This window comes from Vespa crabro, chromosome 6 (genome assembly GCF_910589235.1).
Source record: "Vespa crabro chromosome 6, iyVesCrab1.2, whole genome shotgun sequence".
In the NCBI taxonomy this organism is placed as follows: Eukaryota; Metazoa; Arthropoda; class Insecta; order Hymenoptera; family Vespidae; genus Vespa; species Vespa crabro.
Window position 1 is genome coordinate 4481707 of NC_060960.1, and position 24731 is coordinate 4506437.

The 24731-nt window shown below is 31.7% G+C and overlaps 1 protein-coding gene across 2 annotated transcripts in view; it reads left to right on the forward strand.

Annotated features, from left to right (window-relative positions):
• LOC124425224 (neurotrimin-like) overlaps positions 1-24731 on the forward strand; it is a 154603-nt gene that overhangs the window by 103229 nt on the left and 26643 nt on the right. For both annotated transcript variants that reach the window (XM_046965300.1, XM_046965301.1), the window contains exon 3: positions 7516-7723. In XM_046965300.1, the coding sequence (XP_046821256.1) occupies positions 7516-7723 (208 nt within the window). The remainder of the gene's footprint in view (positions 1-7515; positions 7724-24731) is intronic.

Genomic DNA, 24731 nt, shown 5'->3' on the forward strand with positions numbered 1-24731 from the left:
GAGGAAGGAGAAGATAAAGGGAGCAAGCAAAGGAGGTTGTAGGAATCGCAGCTGTATGACATTTCGTAGTGACATTTTGGGCAGACTCTTGGGATCGCACCTAATGCTCCACTGTTCGTAGACTACTTTGAAGACCTTAATTACCGTAATATCCCCGTCATTATGGCGAGTTACCATGTCTTGGCCGGGCCCTAGCATCTCCTACTAATTGCACAGTAGATATTTCGTTAGGTACTGCCCTGATCCTTCCATGCATTTTAGAGTTTCTACCAACGACTGCATTAACGTTTCTACTATCGTCGATCTCCTTGTCGTTTCTAAATAGACCACCCATCCAACAACACCATCCAACCCATTCCCCCGAGTCACCCGTTTTTTTTTTATTCCTAACTTTATCTTTTGTCTACGTCGCATGGCAAAACTCTTTTTATGATCGAGAAAGTAATATGCGAGGAGGGTGGCAATTTCCAAGAGCGTTTCGAATCGTCGTCTCAGTTTCTTCGTTCAGTAAAAGGGACGTTCTACTTGTCGAACGACTAATGAAAGTGAAGGCAGAGATGGTTGCTGCTCGTAAGATGGACGTTTATGTGCTCACCCAACAAAGTGTCGGTAGTTTTAAAACCAGCGAGGACAGCTTAAAACGTTTTTCCCTGTGTCCGAGTCCATCGATTTTAGCTTCCGTTTTCCATCGAAGCATATTATTTATAGAAATTTATATACCATTCTTAATTCTAGAACGTAGAAAATTATCTTACTCTTACTCTGAATTTGCACAAATCGATGAACAAATTGATCCGTTACATTGTGTAAAGTAGGCTTATATCTTCTGCTTATAACGTCTTCTTTATCTTTCATAAGAATTACAGTCATAATTCATCGTAATTCGTTTCCTTAGCCATCGAACAGCATTAGGAAGCGAAGGTTCTATTGAAGGAGCGTGTACCTAATCTAGATTTAGAGCGCAACTTTCGAACCACTTGCTAGCACGAAACGTGGAAACCTAGACGCAATGGAAGATGGACTTCCTATGTTTCCTCATAAAACTGCCATTTACCTTTCAAACTATATATATTAAATATCGACATCAAAACGGACATGCATATATCAATATAAATATAAGCTCTATATTTCTATCTTCCTCATTTCTTTCTTATTAGAAGATAGTTTTATTGGTTCATATGATATCAATTCTTTCTCATCCTATACTCTTACATTTACATTATTTTATATCTTTTTTTTTTTTGATACATTTTTAATTCTGTATTAGCTAAATGCAATAAATATATTTTTTCTTCTTTTCTCTCTTTCTAAAGGTAAAAAATTAATCTTGAGAAATACTGAGACAGTTCCATCTAGAGATTCAGATGAATGTGATTGCCACCTACGTTCATCTTCGTTGTTGTTATCTTCGATATAAACTATTTCTTTTCAAAACATCTGGCAAGAAAGATAGATAGATAGATAGATAGAGAGAGAGAGAGAGAGAGGGAGAGAGAGAGAAGTGAACTGTCAAAAAGTTTAGCCTGTAGAAAATTGAGAAGTACGAGCGTGTCAGACGATACTAGTCGCATATATCGAGCGCGTGGGATCAAGAAAGTTGCTTGGCTTAGCTCGTAACCGAGTAGGGATATATACTCGTTTATATATAAAAATGAGTTTGTGTCGCATAGAAAAATTTATGTCATGGGTTAGCAAAGTCTCCTCCCTTACTTTTCTTTCCTTTCGAAAATAACGTTCTTTTTTTTTCCGAAGAAACCATCCTATGAAGTGACGGTTAAAAGTCGGTCGAGTCTTATCAAGTCAATCTTAAAATTTCTTTACAATCTCATACTCTAAGCTTTTCGATTTTTCCCGCGTTATTCTTCAAATAATCCTTCCGAGCATAAAATCCATACTCAAAGTCTTTATGACTTTCCTAATGATCTGATCGCTCCACTTGATTATCTTCTACACGAAAGCATTAAAGAGAGAAAACAAAAAGAAAATTATTATAATATATGAATACCGTTTAGCAAAATGTAAAGGAAACATTCTTTTTGAAAAAAATTAACCTATCATCCCAAGATGAACTGTCATTTCTAGGTTTGGTAGTTATAAATAGTTGGTTATCATACATAGTGTTATACGGTATTACGGAAGTTACATACATAAGTCCTGGATGCATTACAGAACATTCTACATTCATGTATACATGTACATATACACATGAAATCTGTTCCTAGTTGCACGTGTGGATATGGCTATGGAGTTTCCATTCATCGAGTCGTGGATATCAAACGCAATAGTTCATGGCACGCTTCCGACTAGGTGCTCGGACCGGTGTTCGGAGTGCTGTTGGTGCTGCTCGGACTAGTCCTCGATCTCTACCTCCTAATCCAACTACCCATCGTTTCACACCGGTTTCTGGCAGATTTACAGGGCCGCGATGTCTGATATCTGCATCCTAGAGTCCGCACGACTAGCTCTGCCACCCCTTTTCAACCCTTTCCACCCTACTCTCCGAGCCGTTCGCTTCTCGTCAGTCGGCGAACTTTGTGAAACCCTCTCGAGATCGTTCTTCGTTGAGTTGGCTGTCCGACTGGCCAGCTCGTTAAAATCGTCTTGATGATTAGCGAGATTTATTATTTCCAGGATTTCTTCTCTCTCTCTCTCTCTCTCTCTCTCTCTCTCTCTTTCTCTCTCTTACTCTCTCAAAAGAATTATTCTCTTCTTGTTCTTTTTTCTTTTTTTATTTAGTCTGCTCTTAGGAAAATCGAACTTTTTAAGGGAATGTCGATAGGCTTTTCAGACGGATCAATTGAATTAATTGGAAAAAGGATCACTTTACCGTATTTTTGAATAATGGCCGATATTATTAAAAGTATTAGTGAATTTTTAATATTATTCTCGTGCCATATCAAATGTAATTTCAACAAGCATTACTCAAACGAAATTGTTTTTATAGAAACGATATCGTGTACGATGTTTCTTAAGATGATTTTTAAGAACACGCGATGAAAGTTTGTGATCGAAAAATCCACTATTAGATAAAGCTAATCGCGTAAGATCAGCGTCGATTGTGGCAAATGAGATTGCAAAGAAAACCGAGGTAATGCGAAATAAGCACGGCATCAAAATGAAGTAGCATCCATGCGGTAAAAACGTTGAGGAAGAGAGAGAACTCTTATCGATGATTGCAGAGAGCTCGGAATAATCTATGTTCGTATAATCATATCATCGTAATATGTATGTCGTATGTGTGCATGTGTGGATGTGGTTAGGCGTGTAGATATGTAAGTGTGAAATAGAGAGTAAACAACAGAAGACGCGGAAATCAAAACGCAGGCAAGATACATTAGTATCACCATTACTCACACCTTTGTGATATATCGAGGCCTATGAAATCATTCTAATCCTCTTGTATAGGGTCGTATGTCGTAACATCGAATGGTTTATATCAAGCTCGCTTGTCTCTGAATGCTCTTTATCACCGACGTCCCATATAATCGTTCGGGAATGCGTAACCACCAGTCGGCAAGAACGTGCAACGTGAGCGAAACGCAACGCAAAGGGAAAGAGATACCGAAAATAAATGATAACGAAAATATATTTTCTCAATAGTAGTAGTATAGAGGGCATCATAATGGCAAAAAGATTTACCTCGAAGGGTCAGAAACGAAATGTTTCTAGTTCGGTGACTTGGACTCGAAAAGCGCTACTCTTATTCACGTGTATCTCATAAAGGTTTATATATTTCGAAGGGAAACATACGAGAAGAATGCAAAAAGAGAGATTTTCAAATTATAAACGTAAAACGAATTCGGGAATAAATATGTCTGCGCACGATGATAGCAATTCCATTATCCGTCGCCCTTTGAACGTGAATTCTAGTGCACGTGCGTACGAGTACAGCTTGCACAAAGATATTACATAAAGAAGGTATATATATTCGAATATGTGTACTATGAGAGAAGAGAGAATTTTAGGATTGACGGACAAAACGAGCTTAATGTGCCAGCACATTTTTTGAATAGCCTATTTTGTCTATATTTTTTTCTATACTTGTCGACTTTTTTTAACAGTATGGCATTTTATTAATATTTTGATTTATCAAATCTCATCTAATATATTTTTGAATTAGTCAGTTTAGTTCTGGTTGTTTCACATAACGAACAACTTTTTCGTGCTATTGTTCAAAATTAGAAAAAGTTTACCATTCAAGTTCTTTCAAATATATTTGTTATTATATTATTATTAATTTATAAATATAAATTATCCCTCAAAAATGTTTTCATAAAGTAATAAGAGAAACGATGAAATGTATAATTAATAAATATAAATGTTAATAAAATTAAATTTACAATTCATATAATTTCAAATCACGTAAAGATAAGAAAATGGAAGAATATAACTAATAGAAATGAAAAAGTTTTAAGAATTGATTGTTTGATGGAACAAATTTGCAAGGATAGAAGATCGGATTGTACCTGCAAGTATTGAGACTCTTGTTTATTCTAAAACGATAAAGAGAAATATTAGTGCGAATATTATATAAAAGTGTTACATATATAATTTTAAAATTTATTATGCACGGAGATTAAAATTACTAAAAATTATACGAAGTGTAATGTCTCCTTATACTGGCACATACATCACCTTTATATAAACAAGTTATATAATAGCATTGGAAATTCTGAAGATTTATGACAAAATAAAATAAGAATTCGTAGTACAATTAGAAAGAATAGAGGTTTATCTTAATCTTTTTAAAAGTTAAAACTGAAGAAAGGAGAATAAAGATTTCGAACAAAGAATGATATATCTATTGCTGCTAACTTGACAATCAAAAAATGGGGGTTCGAATAATTTCCACTATTCATTTAACTGAAACGAGAGAAAGCAATAACGTAAACTGGAAAAGTTAGAATATAATTAAAAAGGTCAATATCCATTATTAAATATAACAAATATATGAAAGGCGCTGATCAATATTTTTTCCATTATTCCATATTGCAGAAAATTAAAAAATAGATAAAGAGAGTAAATATGTATTTATTGAACTGTGCTCTATTTAATACGTTTGTAATGTACAACTCAGTGCATGAAACCAAAATGAGATACAAATAATTTCTTCATTAAGTTGCATATCATTGGACAGCTGACGAAATTCCAGATAATGAAATGGATATCGAAGTACTGAGACCATTTACACAATAACCTACAAAACGAATACCAAAATTCGATCTTTTTGGTAGACTATTCATGGATATGAAAAAATATGTATCAGAAGAAATTGTGGAAACGGAAAAGAGAAAAAATCTGCGATGACGTAATTCGGTATGCGTGACTAGTAAGAAGCAGAGCGAAAACTGCTATATTTGCAATTTTATTGTATACCATTTCACGTAGAAAAATTGCACGATATTACATTTTGTATTATTTTTATTTTTTTCTTTTGCATCGTCAGAGTTTTAAATGTATTGTTTTGTAAATTTTAAATATATTGTTTTGTATAATATTGTATGTTTTCTTATTTTTTAACAAAAAAAAATTGGAAATGAATAAAATAATTATAAGTATTTTTAATTATAAATAAAAGATATTTTTTATTAACTCAAATAAAACAGTATTTGATGAAATAATGTTTTTTTTTTTTATAGTAAATTATTATCATGAGAAAAAATGTTCGATCCCAACTAAAATTCATGCCGAAAGCATCAGTAACACAAAAAGTATCAGTAAATACGAAAAATAAACTTCGACTCTTAATTAATAGTTTAATTCTATAGAGACTGATATAAAAAAAATACACATATTTATAATTGATTCTATAAAGTATAAAATTCATTCCGTAACATAAAGTTATTAAATTTAAATTTATATTTTATATAAATGAAAGCATTTATCAATTACTTAAATAGATTAATTTATACTATACCATTTTCGTTTTAAATTTTGTCGATTTCATTTATTGGATAAACCAATCCGAAGATAATGTAAAAAAGATCATAATCATACTATTCGTTGTATAACATAAGTGTATGACATGTCATTTATTCATGCATAAAACGAATCAACGTGAAGATGTCAAATTTGTGAGCACATTTTCAGTTCACTCCTTCTAAAAAAGGAATGAAACGCAATGAGTATGTTGCAACCGAAGTCATTAATGATAAGGGATGATAAGGAAGGCGAAAAAGGAAAGGAAAAAGAAAATATGAAGAAATTGTTAGGCGTAAAATGATATGGAAAAATGGTTGGTCTCAAAAGAATACGAGAAACGTTGAAATAATAAAATAATGGGATAACCAGTTACGACTGCACAGAGATTTCATAGTTTTTTATTCCGACCGTCGGGTGAGAAATCACGAATGAAAAATTATAATTGATATAGATGGAACGGAAGCGCAATAGTGGGAGATGTGCTAACGTAAGAGAAGAAGAAAGAATAAGGGGTTGAAACATTTCGAAGTTAGGTGAAAAAAGTGGGTTGGTTAGAAGGTGCAAAAAAGAAAAGAGAGAGAGAGAGAGAGAGAGAGAAATACAGAGAAAGAAAAAGATGGAACGGTTGAATCAAAAATACAGAGCGCACTGACTAGAGACTTATGAAATAACATGGGGAAAGTGGAAACTCAGATACAAATGAAAAGAAGGATCGTTTTCTTCATTTCTAAAAGTTTCACTTATCCTTCCTCTCTCTTTTCCTCCCCCTCTCTACTTTAGCTAATTAATAGTTAATTATTAATAATTGGAAATGTCGATCATTGTTTATAAATCGATTGTGATATGTAATGATAGAAATAATTATATTATTTATGCATGTGGCATTACAGTACATAATTATCTCAGGAAATATACATTTACATAATGAACTACTACCGGAAAGATCGTAAAACTTAGTGAAAAAACTTGAACTTGAAACGCGTCACTCGGTAAATTAAACATTATTACGCAAAATTCAAAGTCCATAATAATTCGGTAAACAATAAACTCTGGATAATTATGACTGCATAACTACTACATGTCGCTTTAACTTTCTCTTCTGATGCACTTTTCTCCTCGTACCATTGACACCTCGAAATATTCTTTATTTCATTATTTCTTTTTTATTATTTTTGTATTTTTTTTTGTTTTGTACTACTTTGATTAGGAAAATGTTTTGTCTATGTAATATATATCTTTAAGATCTTTGAATATTTAGTTATGAAACGAAAAAAGAATTTTAATAACAACTTTTTCTTTTTTTCTTTTGTTATTTAATGTATCATTTTTATCTCTTATCATATTCTCTCTTTCTTTAATGAATTATTAACCATATACTGACTTATTAACCAATTATCTTAAACCATCTTTTTTAATTTATATTCGTCATATGCATTTTGTTGACCACTTTAAGAATCATAAAATGCTTTTATCTGATATCTTTGATGTCATCTGATTCAGTAAGAATTATATTTGTAATAGTAACGCTAAAAGATAATTCGAATTTAAATGTTAGCAAATAGCATTGCTTCACTACCTTAATTGTATTCGCAGGTGGCATGGTTACGAGTGGATACGCAAACCATACTGACGATAGCAAATCACGTGATAACAAAGAACCACAGAATCTCGGTATCTCATAGTGACCATCGTACATGGTTTCTCCACATACGTGAAGTCAGAGAATCTGACCGAGGATGGTATATGTGTCAGATCAACACAGATCCTATGAAGAGTCAGATTGGTTATCTCGAAGTTGTCGGTGAGTATTATTCCTATATGTCTATCCTTTCATCTCTACACATTATGTACTTCATCTTATCGATCGTGTTTTACCATAGGTCCAGAACAATCGAATGAAAGCCACTTTGCACGTGTGACACTATTAATAGTTTACACTATTCAATTTTGTCTTTGATTTCATATTAGACAGATTAATCCAGGCTTAGTGACATACATACGGATAAATTTATTACATATCTAATTTATTATCTTCTTTAAATAATATATTTCTCTAAACGTTAACAAAATAAATTTACTATTAAATCATTAAAAGTAATTTTAATCGAATGTCATCTAGAAAACGATAATATTTTTATATTTACATTTTGCTATTTCGAAAATAGTTCGAATTGTCATGTTAGCTCGAAGATAGCAAATGCCCGTCTCTCTAGAAACGGATTGCGACGCCAGTATATGCTAACGGTTCGCGTCCGAAATAATTATTGTCAGGATGTTCGCGTCACGTTGATAGTACGCTATCTGCTACATGGATATAATTCATGGTATTTCGGACGAACGCGCGAGAACGCGGAAATTACATGGGATTTCGCACTTTCCTCTATCAGCTGTACTTCGCCTCTATCTCCGTACAATCTATCACGATTAAAAAACTTGTAAAACCGTGTCTTGACTATTCTCTTTGGCCAATAAAATGATATTTTCAAAAAAAGAAAAATTGTTCAAGAAAAACGATGATAGAAAAAAAGAGAATATAAAAGATGATTTTTCGATTGCGTATGTACAAGCAAATATTTATATTTTCCAACCTCTTCAATTGGTATTATTAAAAAACGATACGTATGCGCGGATATATCACTTGTTTCCAGCACAATTCCGAATGGGTTTTGTTTATATAAATTCTATTACAAATAGTTAATTGGTTGTACAAGTGAATAGTCTTTTGTTTTTTTTTGCAAAAAAAACATGATAATTTTCAACTCTTCAAAGTGTAAATGCATATGATAAAATTGAAGGCATAATGGCTTCGTTTATAATAAGGATGAGATTACACTTAATCCCATACTTTCGCACTTATTATTACAAACGTACTTATCCTTCATTTACATAAGCACACTAAAATTTATAGCTAAGGTAATCTACGATACGTTATAACTTTAAAAGATAAAAAAAATGAAATAATGATTAATCATGGGCAATTTATCAGTTATTTATGTTGCTATTAAAATTATTCGATAATTTAATATTCAATTTAAATGTTTGAAGATATAAAATTAAAGTTGACATTATTAGAATGATAATGCATGAAAAATAATAAATCTGGTAAATATTGTTTATAAAAATGATCAACGATTTTAAGGTAAATGCCCAGGATAATAGCAGGTATTTGATATACTCGGTAATTCAAATCTCTCTCTTTCACATAGATAATATATTTTCGTTTATTTTTATAATAAAAATTCCTAGAGTTTGAAAGAACAGATTTATAATCATATCATTTTCTGTATAATAGTTTTTTTAATTTAATATATTTAATACTCATTTAAATTAATTATATTTTAATTCATTCTTAAACTCGATAATATTTATTCTACTTTGTTTCTTAAGCACACCTTCAGAAATCTTATCGAATTATCATAGAGAAAAACGTTTAACTTTTTATAATTTGTAATAAAGATACAATTTTTCAATTCTATTCGAAGTTCTACACAAATCATGATATTTTCAAAATGTTCGTGTGTTTTAGCATATAAAAGCTTTTTGGGATCAGAACAACAAAAATTGCCCATACAAAATATAAAAAAATTTTCCACACGATCTATGTATCATAATATTACATTTAGTTTTTTTAAAACTTGAAGATATTTTGTGTAAAATGTTAAATAAATTGTCCCGTTATTTTAAAATAAACATTTTAATTTATAATATGGTATAGTCATGTTTAATACATAAAAGCAAAATTTGTCAAACAAATGCAGCTATTTTGCAGAACTAATAACATTATTAACATAATGTTAATATATGAAAATCATCATTTCGGCTTTCAATGTTATTGGAATCCGTGCTGCAATTTTAGCATGGTTGAATCAAACATTAAATACAATTGTTTTCGTTTAAGTTTTACTTATTCGTTTCTCTAGATTGCATTATCTAGTTTTTGTCATAAGCGTTATTGATTCTTTTTAATACACTTATATATTATATAAGATGAAAATTACTAAATTAACTGACGAAGAGTACAGGCTTACTATTGATGAAGATTACATTTTTTTCCATTTGAAGGGACGTAAAAGTGCGCTAGAAGGTACTTTACATTCACTTAATTTGCAAGGCATTAACCTTGTTATATTATAGGTAAAGTAATATTATGGCTGGTGGACTTTGGTAGACTCAGAACAGTGGCGCACATTGCGCACGTACTCGCGGCACGCGAGCGATCTTTACTACCCTTCTCGGAAATGAAAAGCCCCTACCGTTCACTCTTTCTCTTTATAAACGAATGCGCGAGTAAGCTTAGTCTTTCGTTTGTATCGCCAACCAAGTACAAACACTCTAGCCTCGAATATCTGATACACTTTTTCATTCTATCTCTATCTTTTTTTCCCTCACTTTTTCTGTTTCGGGTCATCAGGCCACTCTATTTCTAGTTGCTTTTGATACTGTACAGGCAATAAAAAAAAGAGGATTCTAAAAGTGCAGTAAAGATTCTTATTTTTTGTTAGATACGCAAGATCTTTTTTCTCTTTCCACTTTTTAAACGATTTTCGAAATACTTTTAACTTTTTATTTATTTCTTTTAGCCTATTTATTCATTAAAAACACATTTATATGCGTTATTTTTGAATTTTGCATTGGTGAAGTCTTATTATAAAAATTAGAAAACAGAGGAGTATCGAAATTTTTCGGATATTTTACAAAGTAATTACATGCATAAAGTATGTTTCCAAAATAAACATCGCCAAATTAACATTTGTTTATTTTGCGCCTTATCAGATTTCAATCAATGAAATCTTCTAGGTAATGTAAAAAAGTTGATGAAATATAATCATGGAACATGAAAATTAATAAGAATACTAATATTATAATAAAACGTAGTATTCACAAAAAAAAACACAATCAAAAAAGGAAAAACTATCTGTTAGCTAAAATAATCGTGTGAGTAGATACTTCATCACTTTCTATACCTAAGGCGATCACGTCTATTATGCCCACTTTGGTTTTCCAATGAATTAATACTTTCTAAATTAGTCTACGTGAACGTGCCAAATTCGGAAAAGCATTTTCTAGTAACGTGCCGAGCTAACTATAGTTCACTTGTAAAATCGCTTTTCTCACCGTGACACGTGCTAATAATGTGAAAGAGAGAGAGAGAGAGAGAGAGAGAGAGAGAGAGAGAGAGAGAAGAGAGAATGCGAGAAGCGAGTTGTTGTAAATTACGTTGTAACGAGCTTTGCTTGTCGGATATTTATTTAATATTCATGTAAGGAGTAATTAGTAGATTAAGAAAGGTTTTTCGGAACGAGAGCAAAAAAATTAATAATGAATAAAAATTAATTCATCGTTTGATCGGTATTTGTTCATCATTTTGAGTTAACATATCCGTGCTTTTTATTTCTATTTTACGAGAAACACAGAGAGAAAAAGAGAAAGAGAGATAGAGATAGAGATAGAGAAAGAAAGAGAGAGAAAGAGAGAGAGAGAGAAAGGAGAGAAAAAGAGAGAAAGAGAGAGAGAGAGAGAGAAAGAGAGAGAGAAAGAGATATTACGTTTGGCGGAAAAAGGGATCATTTTAAGCTGAGTAATAACATGCTTTACGTACCAAGGCTTATTTGTAATGAAAAATCCATCGAGAGATTCGCGATTAAGGGCGAAAAGGAAATCGCTCGACAAAGACGCGAACGAGAAAGAGTAAAGAGATAGAATGTAAAGTAGAGAGAAAAAAAGAAGAAAGAAAATCCCGTTTACTTCTAGGGATAGAAAATGTACATATATATATATATATATATATATATATATATATATATATATATATATATATATGTATTTTTTTTTTTTGGCATTTCGACTTGCAGAAATGTTCGATCGGTCTCGAGACCGCACTTTGTGTCCTATACGATGCATCACACTCAGCAAAAGATTTCTTAAGCGACGAAGAGCTTTCTCTTTTTGCAAGACTCACGATCCACAATATAAAGAGAGAGAAAGAGAAAAAGACATAAGAAAAAGAGAGACGATGTGCCGATTTACATCTTGCTGCTTTTCGAAGGAAACCGTACGGTATCGTATACGGTAGAAACATACGTATACATTGGTATACCGAGTAACAGAAGCGAAATGATTTCACGAGGGAGATGAACTTCCGTAAGTAGCCGCTCGGCTGTACGTGAAAGTACTCCGACGGTTTCCAACGTGGATGAAGCGGAGGTTTGGGACTAGTAGTGGTAGTGAGAGAGTATGATAGAGAAAAGGAGAAAAAGAGAGAAAAAGAGAGAGAGAAAGAGAGAGAGGGAGAGAGAGAGAGAGAGAGAATGAACGAGAAAGAGCAAGAGGGGTTTACGGACGAAACTCACGGGATTAAATTGCTACAGATGGGATGCACGAGCCTCCCCCGCATCTCGAGAATACCAATTTGATTTCGGTACGTACGGCATGAGCGGGGTTACTGGAAAGATCGTAAAATATATATCTAACAAACGTTCACAACGAATCTCATGGCATCGTTTGCTACCTAAGAATTGACAATCGCAAGTCTTTTTTTTAGCGAGAGAGTGAAGATTCCAAAACAAGTAGTTCCGACATTTTTTTAGGATTTCATCCTCGATGAGATATTTTTAATAAATCGTCGACGACAATACTTGCTCGGTAAGCAAGGTATTTTTTTTTCACGTTATTTCATCGTTGATAACATCTATAAAATGATTCTAGATTAAAAGAAATTAATAGATTAACAGGAGAGTAACATTATGATAATTTTCGAAGTGACAGATACTCTTCGAGACTCACCTATATGTTTATTATGTGAATAATATTCCAAGGCAATGGATACTGATTTATATACATTTGTATATTTTTAAATTACGTCATATTTACGGTATTTTTTTTTTTTAAACGTGCAGCAACCAATACGTACGTACATGATGAAAATTGTAAACAGATCTTTGTGCATACAATTTTTCATAAAGTCAACTCTATCGAAAAAAAGTAAGTTAGTAAGTTGTCCTATATGTATTACCTACCGGAGATTAAACTAGTTTTGAAGCACTCGGTGTAATTTTCAAAGTGACTTTTCCGACAGTCGACAGACTAAGCTGCTCGTAGCCTATAAAACCCAAATATGGTCATTTGGGAATATATCGAAAGAATTTATAATGTTAACCAGATCTTTTTTAAAGAGTTTTATTATTAAAAGTTTTAGTTGGTTTTCTCTCTGTAGTTTCTATTATTATTAAAAAATAATATTCTGAAAATTTATAATATCTTATCAGAAAAGTATCTTCCTATTCTTAAACCTAGTAAATCAGTTCTTTTCTTTTATAAGGATTTTAAAGATCGCAAAGTTTTCCATTTAAGTACATTTAAAATGCGTTGATTGAATTAAAGTTGATGATTTTAGGCATACAAATCACTAAATGGATAGAGAAAAAGTAAATAATTCCAACGAATAGAAATTTAGTTTTATCGAAATTCACAGTCTATATTAAACACAGATACGTATAGATAAAAATATATAACATCGATATAAAATTACTGACCTCCTTTTATTCTATTCATTTTTATAATTTCTTCTTTTTATAAATTTGATTGAAACTCTTCTAAATTTGAAAATCGGTATAGATACTACTTTAGATATAAAAATCGATATTATATAATATACACATATAAATTTTCACTTTTCCAAAAATCATTCAAATGTCTCTTTTAAATATGTAATTGTTTGTAATTAAATGATTCATAATTTAAGCTGAAATTAATCAAAAAATATCCTTTACAAACGTGTACATCAAAGTTGAATAAATAATTAACCAAATAATAGAAATGACTAACCGCTTTATTCAGCAGTATTACCTTAGTGCTTGAACGAATCGGAAACTTTTACGCAAAGAAGAATTGACTTAAACTCTCCTTTACTGCTCGCCTAACCTACTTCAAACCGAAACTTTGCAACTCTTCCGTTTCGTGGTTTCTAAAGTTCATTTTCTTTTACCTGGGAATTTTCGTTCGCTCGGATAAAGACGCGGAAAGCGTTAGAGTGGAAGAAAAGTGCATAGAGATATCGATGTCTATAATGATATGGACAGTAAAAAAGAACTGGCACAAGGAAGCATAATAATTTAAGATATCGCAAATGTTTTAAATTCAAAACTATGGACTAGTTGTTTTACAATTATTCGATATATTCTCTTATTACATAATCGATTTATTACAACACTCTTTATACAATTTTTTGTTGATAATATCATTGATATTACAGAATAATTAAATTATCTAATACGTGTTTTTATTAAAAAATTTAGTAATAAATATTGAATAAATTATTTTCTTAATTTTTGTTCATTTATCAGATATCAAGTATTTTAAAAACACTTATTTTCTCTTTCATTCACCTTATTTTTTTTTTTCATTTTCCTCGTTTTTACATTATGGATCCAATCTCATTAACGGCGAAGTAAAATAAACGAGATCACGAAAATTGAATCGCGATAACAAAAAAGTATGCATTGTTGTAGTGTTTTAACTAATGCCAGATAATCGAAGATTGTCAGGTCGCTTTTCAAATAAATACGATATCTCTTTCCTTCATACATTAAGACATATACAGACTTTATAATTGCAGTAATCTTCATTGATAGAGTATATCAATCAGGATACAGTATATGAATTAAGAATAGAAACATTATTCAAACCGTGTTTTTATCCTTCTTGTTGGTTAAAAAAATTTCCTTGAATAGAGTTTACGAGAGATTTAGAACAGAAGCAATTGATTTCCGCGCACCATGTTCTTCACACCTTTGAAACGGCCTAGGTCGGTAGTATCTACCTGCTACACGAGATTTTCACTACTCATCCTCATCTTTCTAGAGCTTCCTCATTCACGAGGAATCTATGAGGGAAAAGTAGTCGGAGAAAAAAGATGAATCGCCGAGCTTATCTTCAAAGCTCGAGTAGACTAGCCGTTCGAGATTGCACAAATTTCGCAATATTAGAGGAGAGAAGTAACACACAGTATACTGGTGAGAGGTTGGCTGCTTGAAAGTCGAGCCGTGGTAACGCGAGCTAGTAGCTGGTAACTACGAGGATTGGAGGGTGGCATTGCCACGAAGAAGAAGAGGAGAATGAAGAGGAGGAAGAGAAACTAGTAGAGTTGGGGCTGTGGACACGTCCAAGCTAGCCAACTGGTTAGTTAGCCAGTTAGCCACTCGTAGAAGATAAAGAAGAGAAAGAAATCTTGGATTGTGAGAGTGCCGGAACCACCTCATGTCCTTTTTTTCTCAAGCGACATTCCTCTCGGCGCGTAATGAATAACAAGCGTATAATGGCACGGCAGGAACTCAGCTAGTACAATTATATTGTAGAACCAGCCGGCAAACGAAGAGAGAAGAAATATTGGAGGAATGTTCTTTTTCTTTCTCTAAGTTGCTTAATTAGCGTGTATTATTTTTCAACGATATAATGAACTAAACGAAAAATGTTGTGGTCCATTCGTAATTGTATCTCCGAAGATTCTTCTCTTTCTTTCCTTGGTTTTCTTGAAATAACGAATTTGTAGAGACAGATTTTCATTTCTTTTTTCTTCCTTTTCTTTATGTATAGTATTTATAATGAACATATATTATATGTTGATTATTCATATAAATATAGATATATGAATATTATAGTAATAAATATATACATTATATATTATGCGAACGGAAATATCAATAGGTATGGTATTAACAAAGAAAGATTACAATTACCTTATTATTTATGAATATTATAGAATCAATAGAAGAAATAAATTTTCAAATAGAGCATTTTTACTCTGGATTTATTTTTATTTTCCAATCAGTTTAAAGATAGCCAAAGTATAAGAAAGATGTATCGTGAATTTCTCTTAAAACGCTTCCAAAGAAATTGTAAGATGCTTTCCGCGCTTCAGTCCGTCTTTCTTTCACCATTATCCCTCTGTTCCACCATCTTGTAGAAACCATAACGACTGGGGGCATTACCACGATGAACAGTACTTTTGAGCAATAACCAACGCAGTAACGCTATTATTGTTTCCTTTTACGTCGATATGGGCCGAGGGTGAGAAGAAAAAAGAAAGAAGAACGGCGAAGAGAAATATTCGTTCGGTGCCTGCAGCAATTTGATAGCGTTACACGCGAGCGTCATTCGAGTCGACGCTTTTATGTATCGGGTAAATAGAGTCGTTCCGTCCCCTCTTCTCCTCTCTCTCTCTCTCTCTCTCTCTCTGCCTTTCTGTTTTCCTTGCCTTAGTAACGATAGCCAAAAGATTTCGATCGAAAATCCAGACGAAGTCCTTTTGGCGGATCATATGTCCTTCGACAAAGTGATCCATTGTCTTGGTACTCAATTCCTTTATTCTCAATTCCTTGGATGAGGATCTTCCGTCGGGCACTTGACAGTACATGTATTTTCATTTTTCCCTTGTCCTCGCGTAGCTCCTTCTCTGCCTTTCCATCCTTTTTCTCTAGACGCTGACAGATAACAAGATAGCAACAGACCATGACGAAAAGTATCTTTTACGAGAAAATTGTTCGTTCGTTTTCTTCTTCTTCTCTCCTCGTGTAAGAAGAACCTTGAAAATGAATGTCTATGTGTGTATGTGTGACCGTGTGTATGTGTGTCTGTGTGTGTTGTGTATGCGTACGTGAGAAAGAGAGAAAGGGATAGAGAGAGAGAGAGAGAGAGAGAGAGAGAGAGAGAGAGAGAGAGAGAGAGAGAGAGAGAGAGATTGAGAGAAGAGAGATTTTGCCTTTCCTCTTTATCCTCTACCAAGCTGAGAAGTACTTTTTCCCAAATAAGCGGTAGAGAAGCTACTACAACTCCCGTTTCGTTATCGACTCACAAAGCTGGACAGTTTATTTCTGTGAATAACAATAACGCACTGAGGATGCTGCATTTCTTGACGACAACAACAGCAACAACAATAACAACAACGAAACATCGCTGACAAATATTGCTTTTTATTTTCTTCACATTATTTGCCATGATTTTAGAAATTTTCTCTTGTATTTCCTTTGCATAATTGAGTTGCAATATGAACAATCGATTTTTAAACAAGTCTAGAAACTATACATATGTGCCTATTAACATATCTATGATAATACGACGTATGATATTGTCACGAATTATTATATAGTGTGAAATAATGCATAAGTCAAGAATTATGCGAATGATTCGTTAGAGAAAGGTGAAGAGATATCTAAAGGACAAGATATAAGTAAAAGAAAAAAAAGAAAAGAATAAATAAAAAAAGATGAATATAAGAGTATTGATATAAAAACAACGTATAATCTATAATAAGCTAAAAGGCTTATTATAGATGTAAATTAAGTTGTTTAAAAAAGGATTATTTAAAAAATCATTACAAATTATTTAAAAAAGGATTATTGCAATATCGTTTTTGTTTTTCTCGACGCTTGCGTTAATAGAAACATAATGAAAATAAATATTTTTATGATCTTTTCATGTCCAGATTATTTTCATTATCATACGAAATATAAAATATACGGTAAACTTTCATTATTTTTATTCTTTTTTCGTATTGTAAAAGATAATTTTTAGATATTTATATGTACATTGGTATTGGTAATGTTGAAGAGTTAAATAAATAAGTTCGCATATAGCTCTGGAAGGTAGGAAAAACGATAAGTGGGTTCGGAGTTGCACGAGATTGATATATGTAGGATTTTATATAAAAAGATTTATAACTAATTGAAAAAAAGAGTTATATAAATATTACATATAAAAATATAAAATGTGATAAAAATGTCTGTGAAATGTTTTTTTAAATCTTCTTAACATTTTTTGAATTCAATCACATAATATTCTCCATCTGAACTTTCATAAATTTTATGTAGTATTTACGAAATGCCCTTTAGACATTTCCATGCTCAAATATAACAATTTGCGCTCGACAGCACACTATGTAGTATTAAATAATTAGATAATGGGCATTTATGCATTCTGATAGTTCATCATGTGTACATCTGTGCATATTATCATTACTCATACATTGTTCACTTGTTATACTTTGTTTACTACTATAAGTCACTTTTACTACCGTTAACCCCATTATTACCCATACAGTACATGTATTAATTTACATTTCTTCATTTCGCATGTTTATATCTATTACCTCTACATAGTGTAATACATACCAATTTATATATTTATGTATACAGGTATATACATTTATATGTAGATATATAGTATATCACGATATACGTACGTACATATATACTGAAAGGGTTTGTTCCACACCAGCTGGCACGTTATTAAAACGTCCCGCTGCTCTTGTATCTTGCGGTAATGTAAATAAAACCTACGTAAAATATAATACCTTTTGCGGCTTATATAACGAAGGCGTGGATATCTTAAGTACACCATTTTATTTTAGCAAAAACTCGTAATACACTTTTAATCTATAACCTCTTATGGACTTCGTATGGAAAATATTTAAAATTACGTTCTGTTGATAATACCTTCTCTTACGAATTTTTACAAATTATTTAAAGATCCTGTATATTTCTTAATGAAACTCACAGCTTCAATTTTGATATTAATTCGATCGATCGGAAAAGGAACATTAAATAATAAGGATTTTAAATTTATTCTCTCTCCATTTGATTGATTTTTTTTCATCGTTCATCTTTGTAATGTATGCTTCCAGTATCCATTACGAGTGGCTTCGAACATACATGATACGCTTTACAAGACTTGGCCACGTTTCATAGGGGTCTCACCTTTACGCATGTATGTATGTATACGTGCACGATATCCCACGGCAGAAAGCGGGCGCAAAGCACTTGAATTATTCACGAAGTTGGAGCAGGCTTGCACTTGCTAATTAACCGACAGCCTGTTGTCACGTGAGCTTTCTCTTTAAGCTCACGGATTAGACGACGAAAGAGCTTTCACGTCTTTCTCTTTTCCTCACGGAATTCGATTCAACAGCTTTTTGCTATTCGCATTTGAACTTAAGCGAATTGGCTCTTTTAAAATCCATATCTCATTGAAAATGATAATTATTCAGTTCATAAGTCTGCATTGAGTACGTCTCCAAATCGTTTATTTAGGTTTTAAGTTAAAAGGGCATATCGTTAAATAACAATCACATGTAGTGCAGATCTTGCAAATATTTGTTCAAATTTCATCCAACCTTTACTACTCTGTGAAATTATTACTTTATCTTTTAAATATCATATATACATTTCTACATAAAAGATATGTAAATAGTTACTCGTGTAGTAGTAGACATTGAATGTCAGTTCGTTTTTGGCGCATGAGTAGTTTTGCCTACTTTATGGAATAAAGTATACTTCTAACTTTAGTTACTGATTCTTCGTTTTGGTGCACTTTATTGTTGAAATTCTCTACAATATGCATCTTAAGTGTTAAAAGCATATTTGACAACTCGTAATTTCTATGAACAAGAGTTAGATCTATTACGATTTTATGTCTGTTCGACAATAATCCTGGTAATTAATATAACGATAATAATTATGTTGACGATATAGTAAATTGCATAAATAGAGGTTTAATTTATTATCAATAATGAAACGAACGGACCATAAGAAAATAATCAATAGAGTCTATAAAGTTCATGCTGGTCACACATTCAATATGTACAAAACAAATATTTGATGTTTCCTTAATGTTGTAATTTTTATTGGTAAAAATAGAAAGTTTTGAAACTGTTTTTTATAATTTTTTGTTGAATCTATTAGTATGATCACAGAAAATATTAAAAGAAAAATACACAGCTTCTTTATTCTCTTTCGCCTAAATTTTTCTATTTGGTAATAATATCTATATTATCTAATTTCTTCAAGGAAAATCATATAACTTTTAAAAAATCTTTCAATGTATTTTTTTTCAAAAACTATAAAGAACAATAAAAAGAAAGGTAAAAGAATGAAATAGAAAACGTTAGAGTATTTTCCACAAATAGATTACTTCTTTTAATCTGAATTCTAGATTTTTGTACTCTATTCAGAGTCGCTGATTGAGCTTTAATTATTTTTTTTACGAACATTTCGTTTAAATTTACCACACAATCGTGTCGTTTTTTCTTTTCTTTGTCAAGGAAAAAGTGAATGTGATTTATTTGTAATCACGAATAGTTCCATGCGAAGTTAAAGCGAGGAGAAAACAAGTAGAGAGAAAGAGAAAAATAGATCTATTGTGCAAAATATATTTTCAAACGATTATCGTTCGACAATTTTCTTTACACGCTCTTTGTGTGCGAAAATAAATTAGGAAATATAGTTTACCCGTGTTTTCGTGCATTGATTTCAATTGTAATTTTATTCGAAATTGTAAGTTATTTTAAGCAATGCTTTTACGTCGAAAAACATGCGATATATTTTATAAGCCCTGTTTGTAAATTTAATGAAGCTATTTACCGAGTTAAGTTTAATTAATTCGCCCGAGATTTTATCGATTGGAAAAAGGAAAATGGCGAAACATTGAAATTACAAAGTTATCTCTTTCTTTCTTTCTTTCGAATGATTCTATCGCATTATCGGCGTCATACGAAGTATTGGGATTTGGTAACTTTGCTGATAAGTTCATAGACATTATCGGAAATACGTTGAGCTACGGCCGAATCGATAACTATAATGGAAAGGCAATGTATCGTTGCAGAGCGACGGGCATGAAGCTATTCGTCGACGATGCTTAAAATCTGTTACGCAGTTGCAGTGATGCATTGCAGCGTAAATCATACGCCACCGCACGATATACTTCATTTTCGAAGTAGAGAACACAGTGGCTGGCGATGTTTATTAATCAGATAGATACAATTGTATTGCTATCGATTGCTTCGCATACTTTTCGATAACAATCGCTAATGGGCAACAGTAAAATAATTTACCAGCTTATTCGATAATCGACGGAAACGGTAAATCAAGGGACGATTTAAAATCTATTTATGATTTCGCAAATCCATAATATATATCTCAATGATATTCATGTCATCATATTCTAAAAGCACATGATTTTTTACTTTTTCTAGAAATAATCATCGTGAAGTTTCGTGAGAAAATTTGTGAGATTTTCGAGTTTTCAAAAGTGTTTAAAATTTAGAATCTTCATCCCTAGGAAGAAGTAATTATCGTGATCAAATCCGGAACGAGTTGCGGATTCATTTCGAACATTTCGTCACAAGTTTTCCTCTTTTAACGTCCATCCGAATTTCGACTTGCTCTCTTGTTTTCTTTCTCTCTTTCCCTCACACATACACATCCATAGAGGACGTCCCATTTGGCACGCTGGCATGCAATGACTCGAATAGCTGTTCGATTTACGCATCGAAATTAAGCCACGCTCGACTTACACCAATACCGCGATGGCGGAATACTTTTTTTGTTTCATTTTTGTTTTTTAAGCCATTTCCACGACCATCGAAACGGATGATCTACACTATTTTCACTGTCACAAAGTCTCCTCGTTTAGTAGACGCAACTCTACGAGAACAGAATAGGGGAAGAAAAAAGGACGAAAATAAAAAAAAAAAATTTAAGAGAAAAAAGGGAGAGAAAAGCCAGAGACGAGAAGGAACCGCTTTATTTTAACGTCACGTTGGCATGATTAAACAAAGCCGTAAGAGTTGAAATAGAAAACGCGCGAGGAGTGAAATTTGTAAAGAAAAACAAAGGAAAGTTGCAAGTAACGTATGTAAATCAAAAAATATTCTTGAGTTGTGCATTAAATTTTCATGGTCTTTATTTTGACAATCTTTATTTTCATTAGTCACCTCGCTAAACAATATTGTTTAATCTTAAATATTTCATTAACTTTAATAATTGCTATAATTTTAATTTTACATTAATGTGAACGTTTTATAAAATCATTTTATATATGCATAAATTTACGCAAAATTTTGAATGAATAAGGTTTATTTCTATAAAAGCATCATATTACTATTTAAAAAAAAGAACATTAGCAGCTGTAATGATGTAGAAACAGGTAATGAAATAGTTATTAAAAAATGCTAAATAAAAGTGATATAAAATTTAAACGTTAACTTTGCACGGATAATTATCTATCAACCCAATATTTTTGAACAAGAGTGTTCTATTGCAATATTGACGTGAGCGATACTTCATATTAAATAATCCACGCAGATATATGAATGTATAGCATCATTAACGTACATTAAATATGTATCAACACTCATTATAACACATTTCGTGCAAACATGTAGAACAGTCGTCGTTTCGAAAATTACATATTTTACCTATTGTATCAATAACCTTATTAATATTACAACGTAAATTTAACAGCGACTGTAGGACAATAATATCGTAAAAAGTAGAAAAGGAACATAGAAACCATAACTTTTAAACGACGTAATATTCATACCCTTTGTTTACCACAGTCTGCAGGTCATAGTGTCCAGTCCAAATGGAAAAAGTTTAATATAATTGTTCGTGTCTTTTACCAGTTGTCGTCTCGCTGTATCTCTTCCTGTCCTTTTAGTCGGGAAAAATTACGAAAGACTGTAGAAATATTTTATCTTAATCTAAGATACTGCTACGGTAAGATCTAAATACAAAGAAACGTGGCTGCTCGTGGCACTCTTGCAAACTCAAGTAAAGGAGATTGAGAGCGAGAGAAAAAGAGAAAGAGAGAAAGAGAGGGAAGGAAAAAAAATAAATGACCAAATATATTTAATACCGGACGTACAGTGTTAAAGACAAGAAAAGAGAGTGGAATGTGACGTGAAAGAAAGAACTGAACCGACTGTTTTCACTGAAATTTATTTGTTTTAGTCTTTTTCTCTCTCTTTCTCTCTCTCTCTCTCTCTCTCTCTCTCTCTCTCTCTCTCTCTCTCTCTTTCTGGAAAACTGCATCCATTTTGTGACGACGTGAGAATAATTGGAGGGAATTAAATAGCCCACGATTTATCTGTGTAGAAATATATTAAGTAAAGATAAGAAAAAAATAAAGTATAAGTAAATAAGAGTACAAATAGGACAAATTTGATATAATCCGTGATAACTATCGTTCTCTTTTATATGCCAAAAATCAAGAGACCGAGATATGATTCTCGAGAGACATCTACCTAATAAGGGAAGGTTCTTATCTCAGAAATTCTGATTTTAATAAAACTTAGTATTTAAACCACATCGAGTTATGTAAGAAAGATTTTTTCAACCGAAATTCACTTTAGGGTAGATAAAATTACCCCACAATTTTGGATTTTCAGTTATTCTTTTTTCGATATAACTAGATTTTAAGAAATAGAAAAAAAGAAAAATGTTTTATACAAAAATTACTTCCTATTTTATATAATGAATATTACAAAACATATTCAACGCGAATAAAAATAGTTTCAACACTGAATTGCATTATAAACGTATTAAAGTCGATCAAAATGAAAAAACAGTAGAAGCCATCATTCAATCTATATTTGCAATAATTTACAACAACATTTTCGAGAATATCTATAACAGAAAGTTGGCGGTAATTTCGAATTGAAAGTACAATACATACGTTTATCCAATAAATGAACAGCTTATAACATTATCGTTTTATAATTGATTCGTTAATATATATTTACTGAATACTGAATCTCAAAAAATTGTAGTATTGGATTCGTAGATCAATAGAGAGATAAAGAGAAAGTGTATGTGTGTGTCTGAGGGAGAGAGAGAGAGGGGGGGAAGAACTTCATCTCGTTGAGAAAAGCATTTCAGCATCTCTAAGAAAAGTATCGGAATCATTTATCTACTAAATTACCGAATCATTATCTATGTATATATTGATTTTGAGATATGAAAACAATTTGTAAGATTTTTTGATCTTATAATTTTTATAGATTACGATAATTAATTATTTCATCAAATTACAGTCTTCGATTTATATTCAATTGTCGTTATTTAACCACACAAACATATTTTGTGCCGATTACACATGTTATGAAAGCGAATATACATAGAACAGTATTTGCAATGATCGTATTGGGACTCCCACAAGTGCCGATTACATTTGCTCTAACACAAGCTTATTAGTATAAATAATGATTCATTATGACCAGTTTTATTTTGAGGGAAATAAAATAGCATATGTTTGCATAAAGGAAAAAAACACTAAATAAAATTTTCTTCTTAAGAGAAAATATGACATGAAATTATTCTCTATATTGTATTAAATAGGCTTAACTTTGTTCTTGTACAAAGAACTACGTAAATTATACAAAGAGAAAAGCTTTACGGCTAGTTCGACTAAGTTGTCGTCCTTCGCTGTTTTAAATACTTTAAATTCGTCTATTGTTAAAGAAAAGACCTATACAAAAACTGTTGCAAGTGTGACTCGACTCTTCTCCGAGAAGTTACAACTGTCTCATTGTCAGTAATAGACTGACAGTGCGTTAGAAAATGTTCCTATTTTATTATGTTTTGGGATAGTTATATGCGATCATTGTTTTTCAGAAAATAGATATTTTTGAGAAGTTGTTATGAGTGAACATATGTGAACGTGAAAATATGAATTTTATTAAATTTTTACCATGTCTCAAGAGACAAGAGTTAGAAAGAGAGATAATTTTTGAATAGTTGGTAACAAGTTTTAATTGTATCCGTAAAATTCCTACTCCGGATTTGTTTTCATGCATTACATTTCGAAATATTTATATCATCAATTTAATAAAACTTTACAAAATTATAGTAGAGTGCGCTTTAATTATTATAGTTTTTCATTTCGATGTAATTGAACGTATCGGGAAAAATATTTTCTCACTTGTTATTTTAATGATCTTAAAGGTTTCATCATCAATTTTTTATCAAAAGATAATTAAT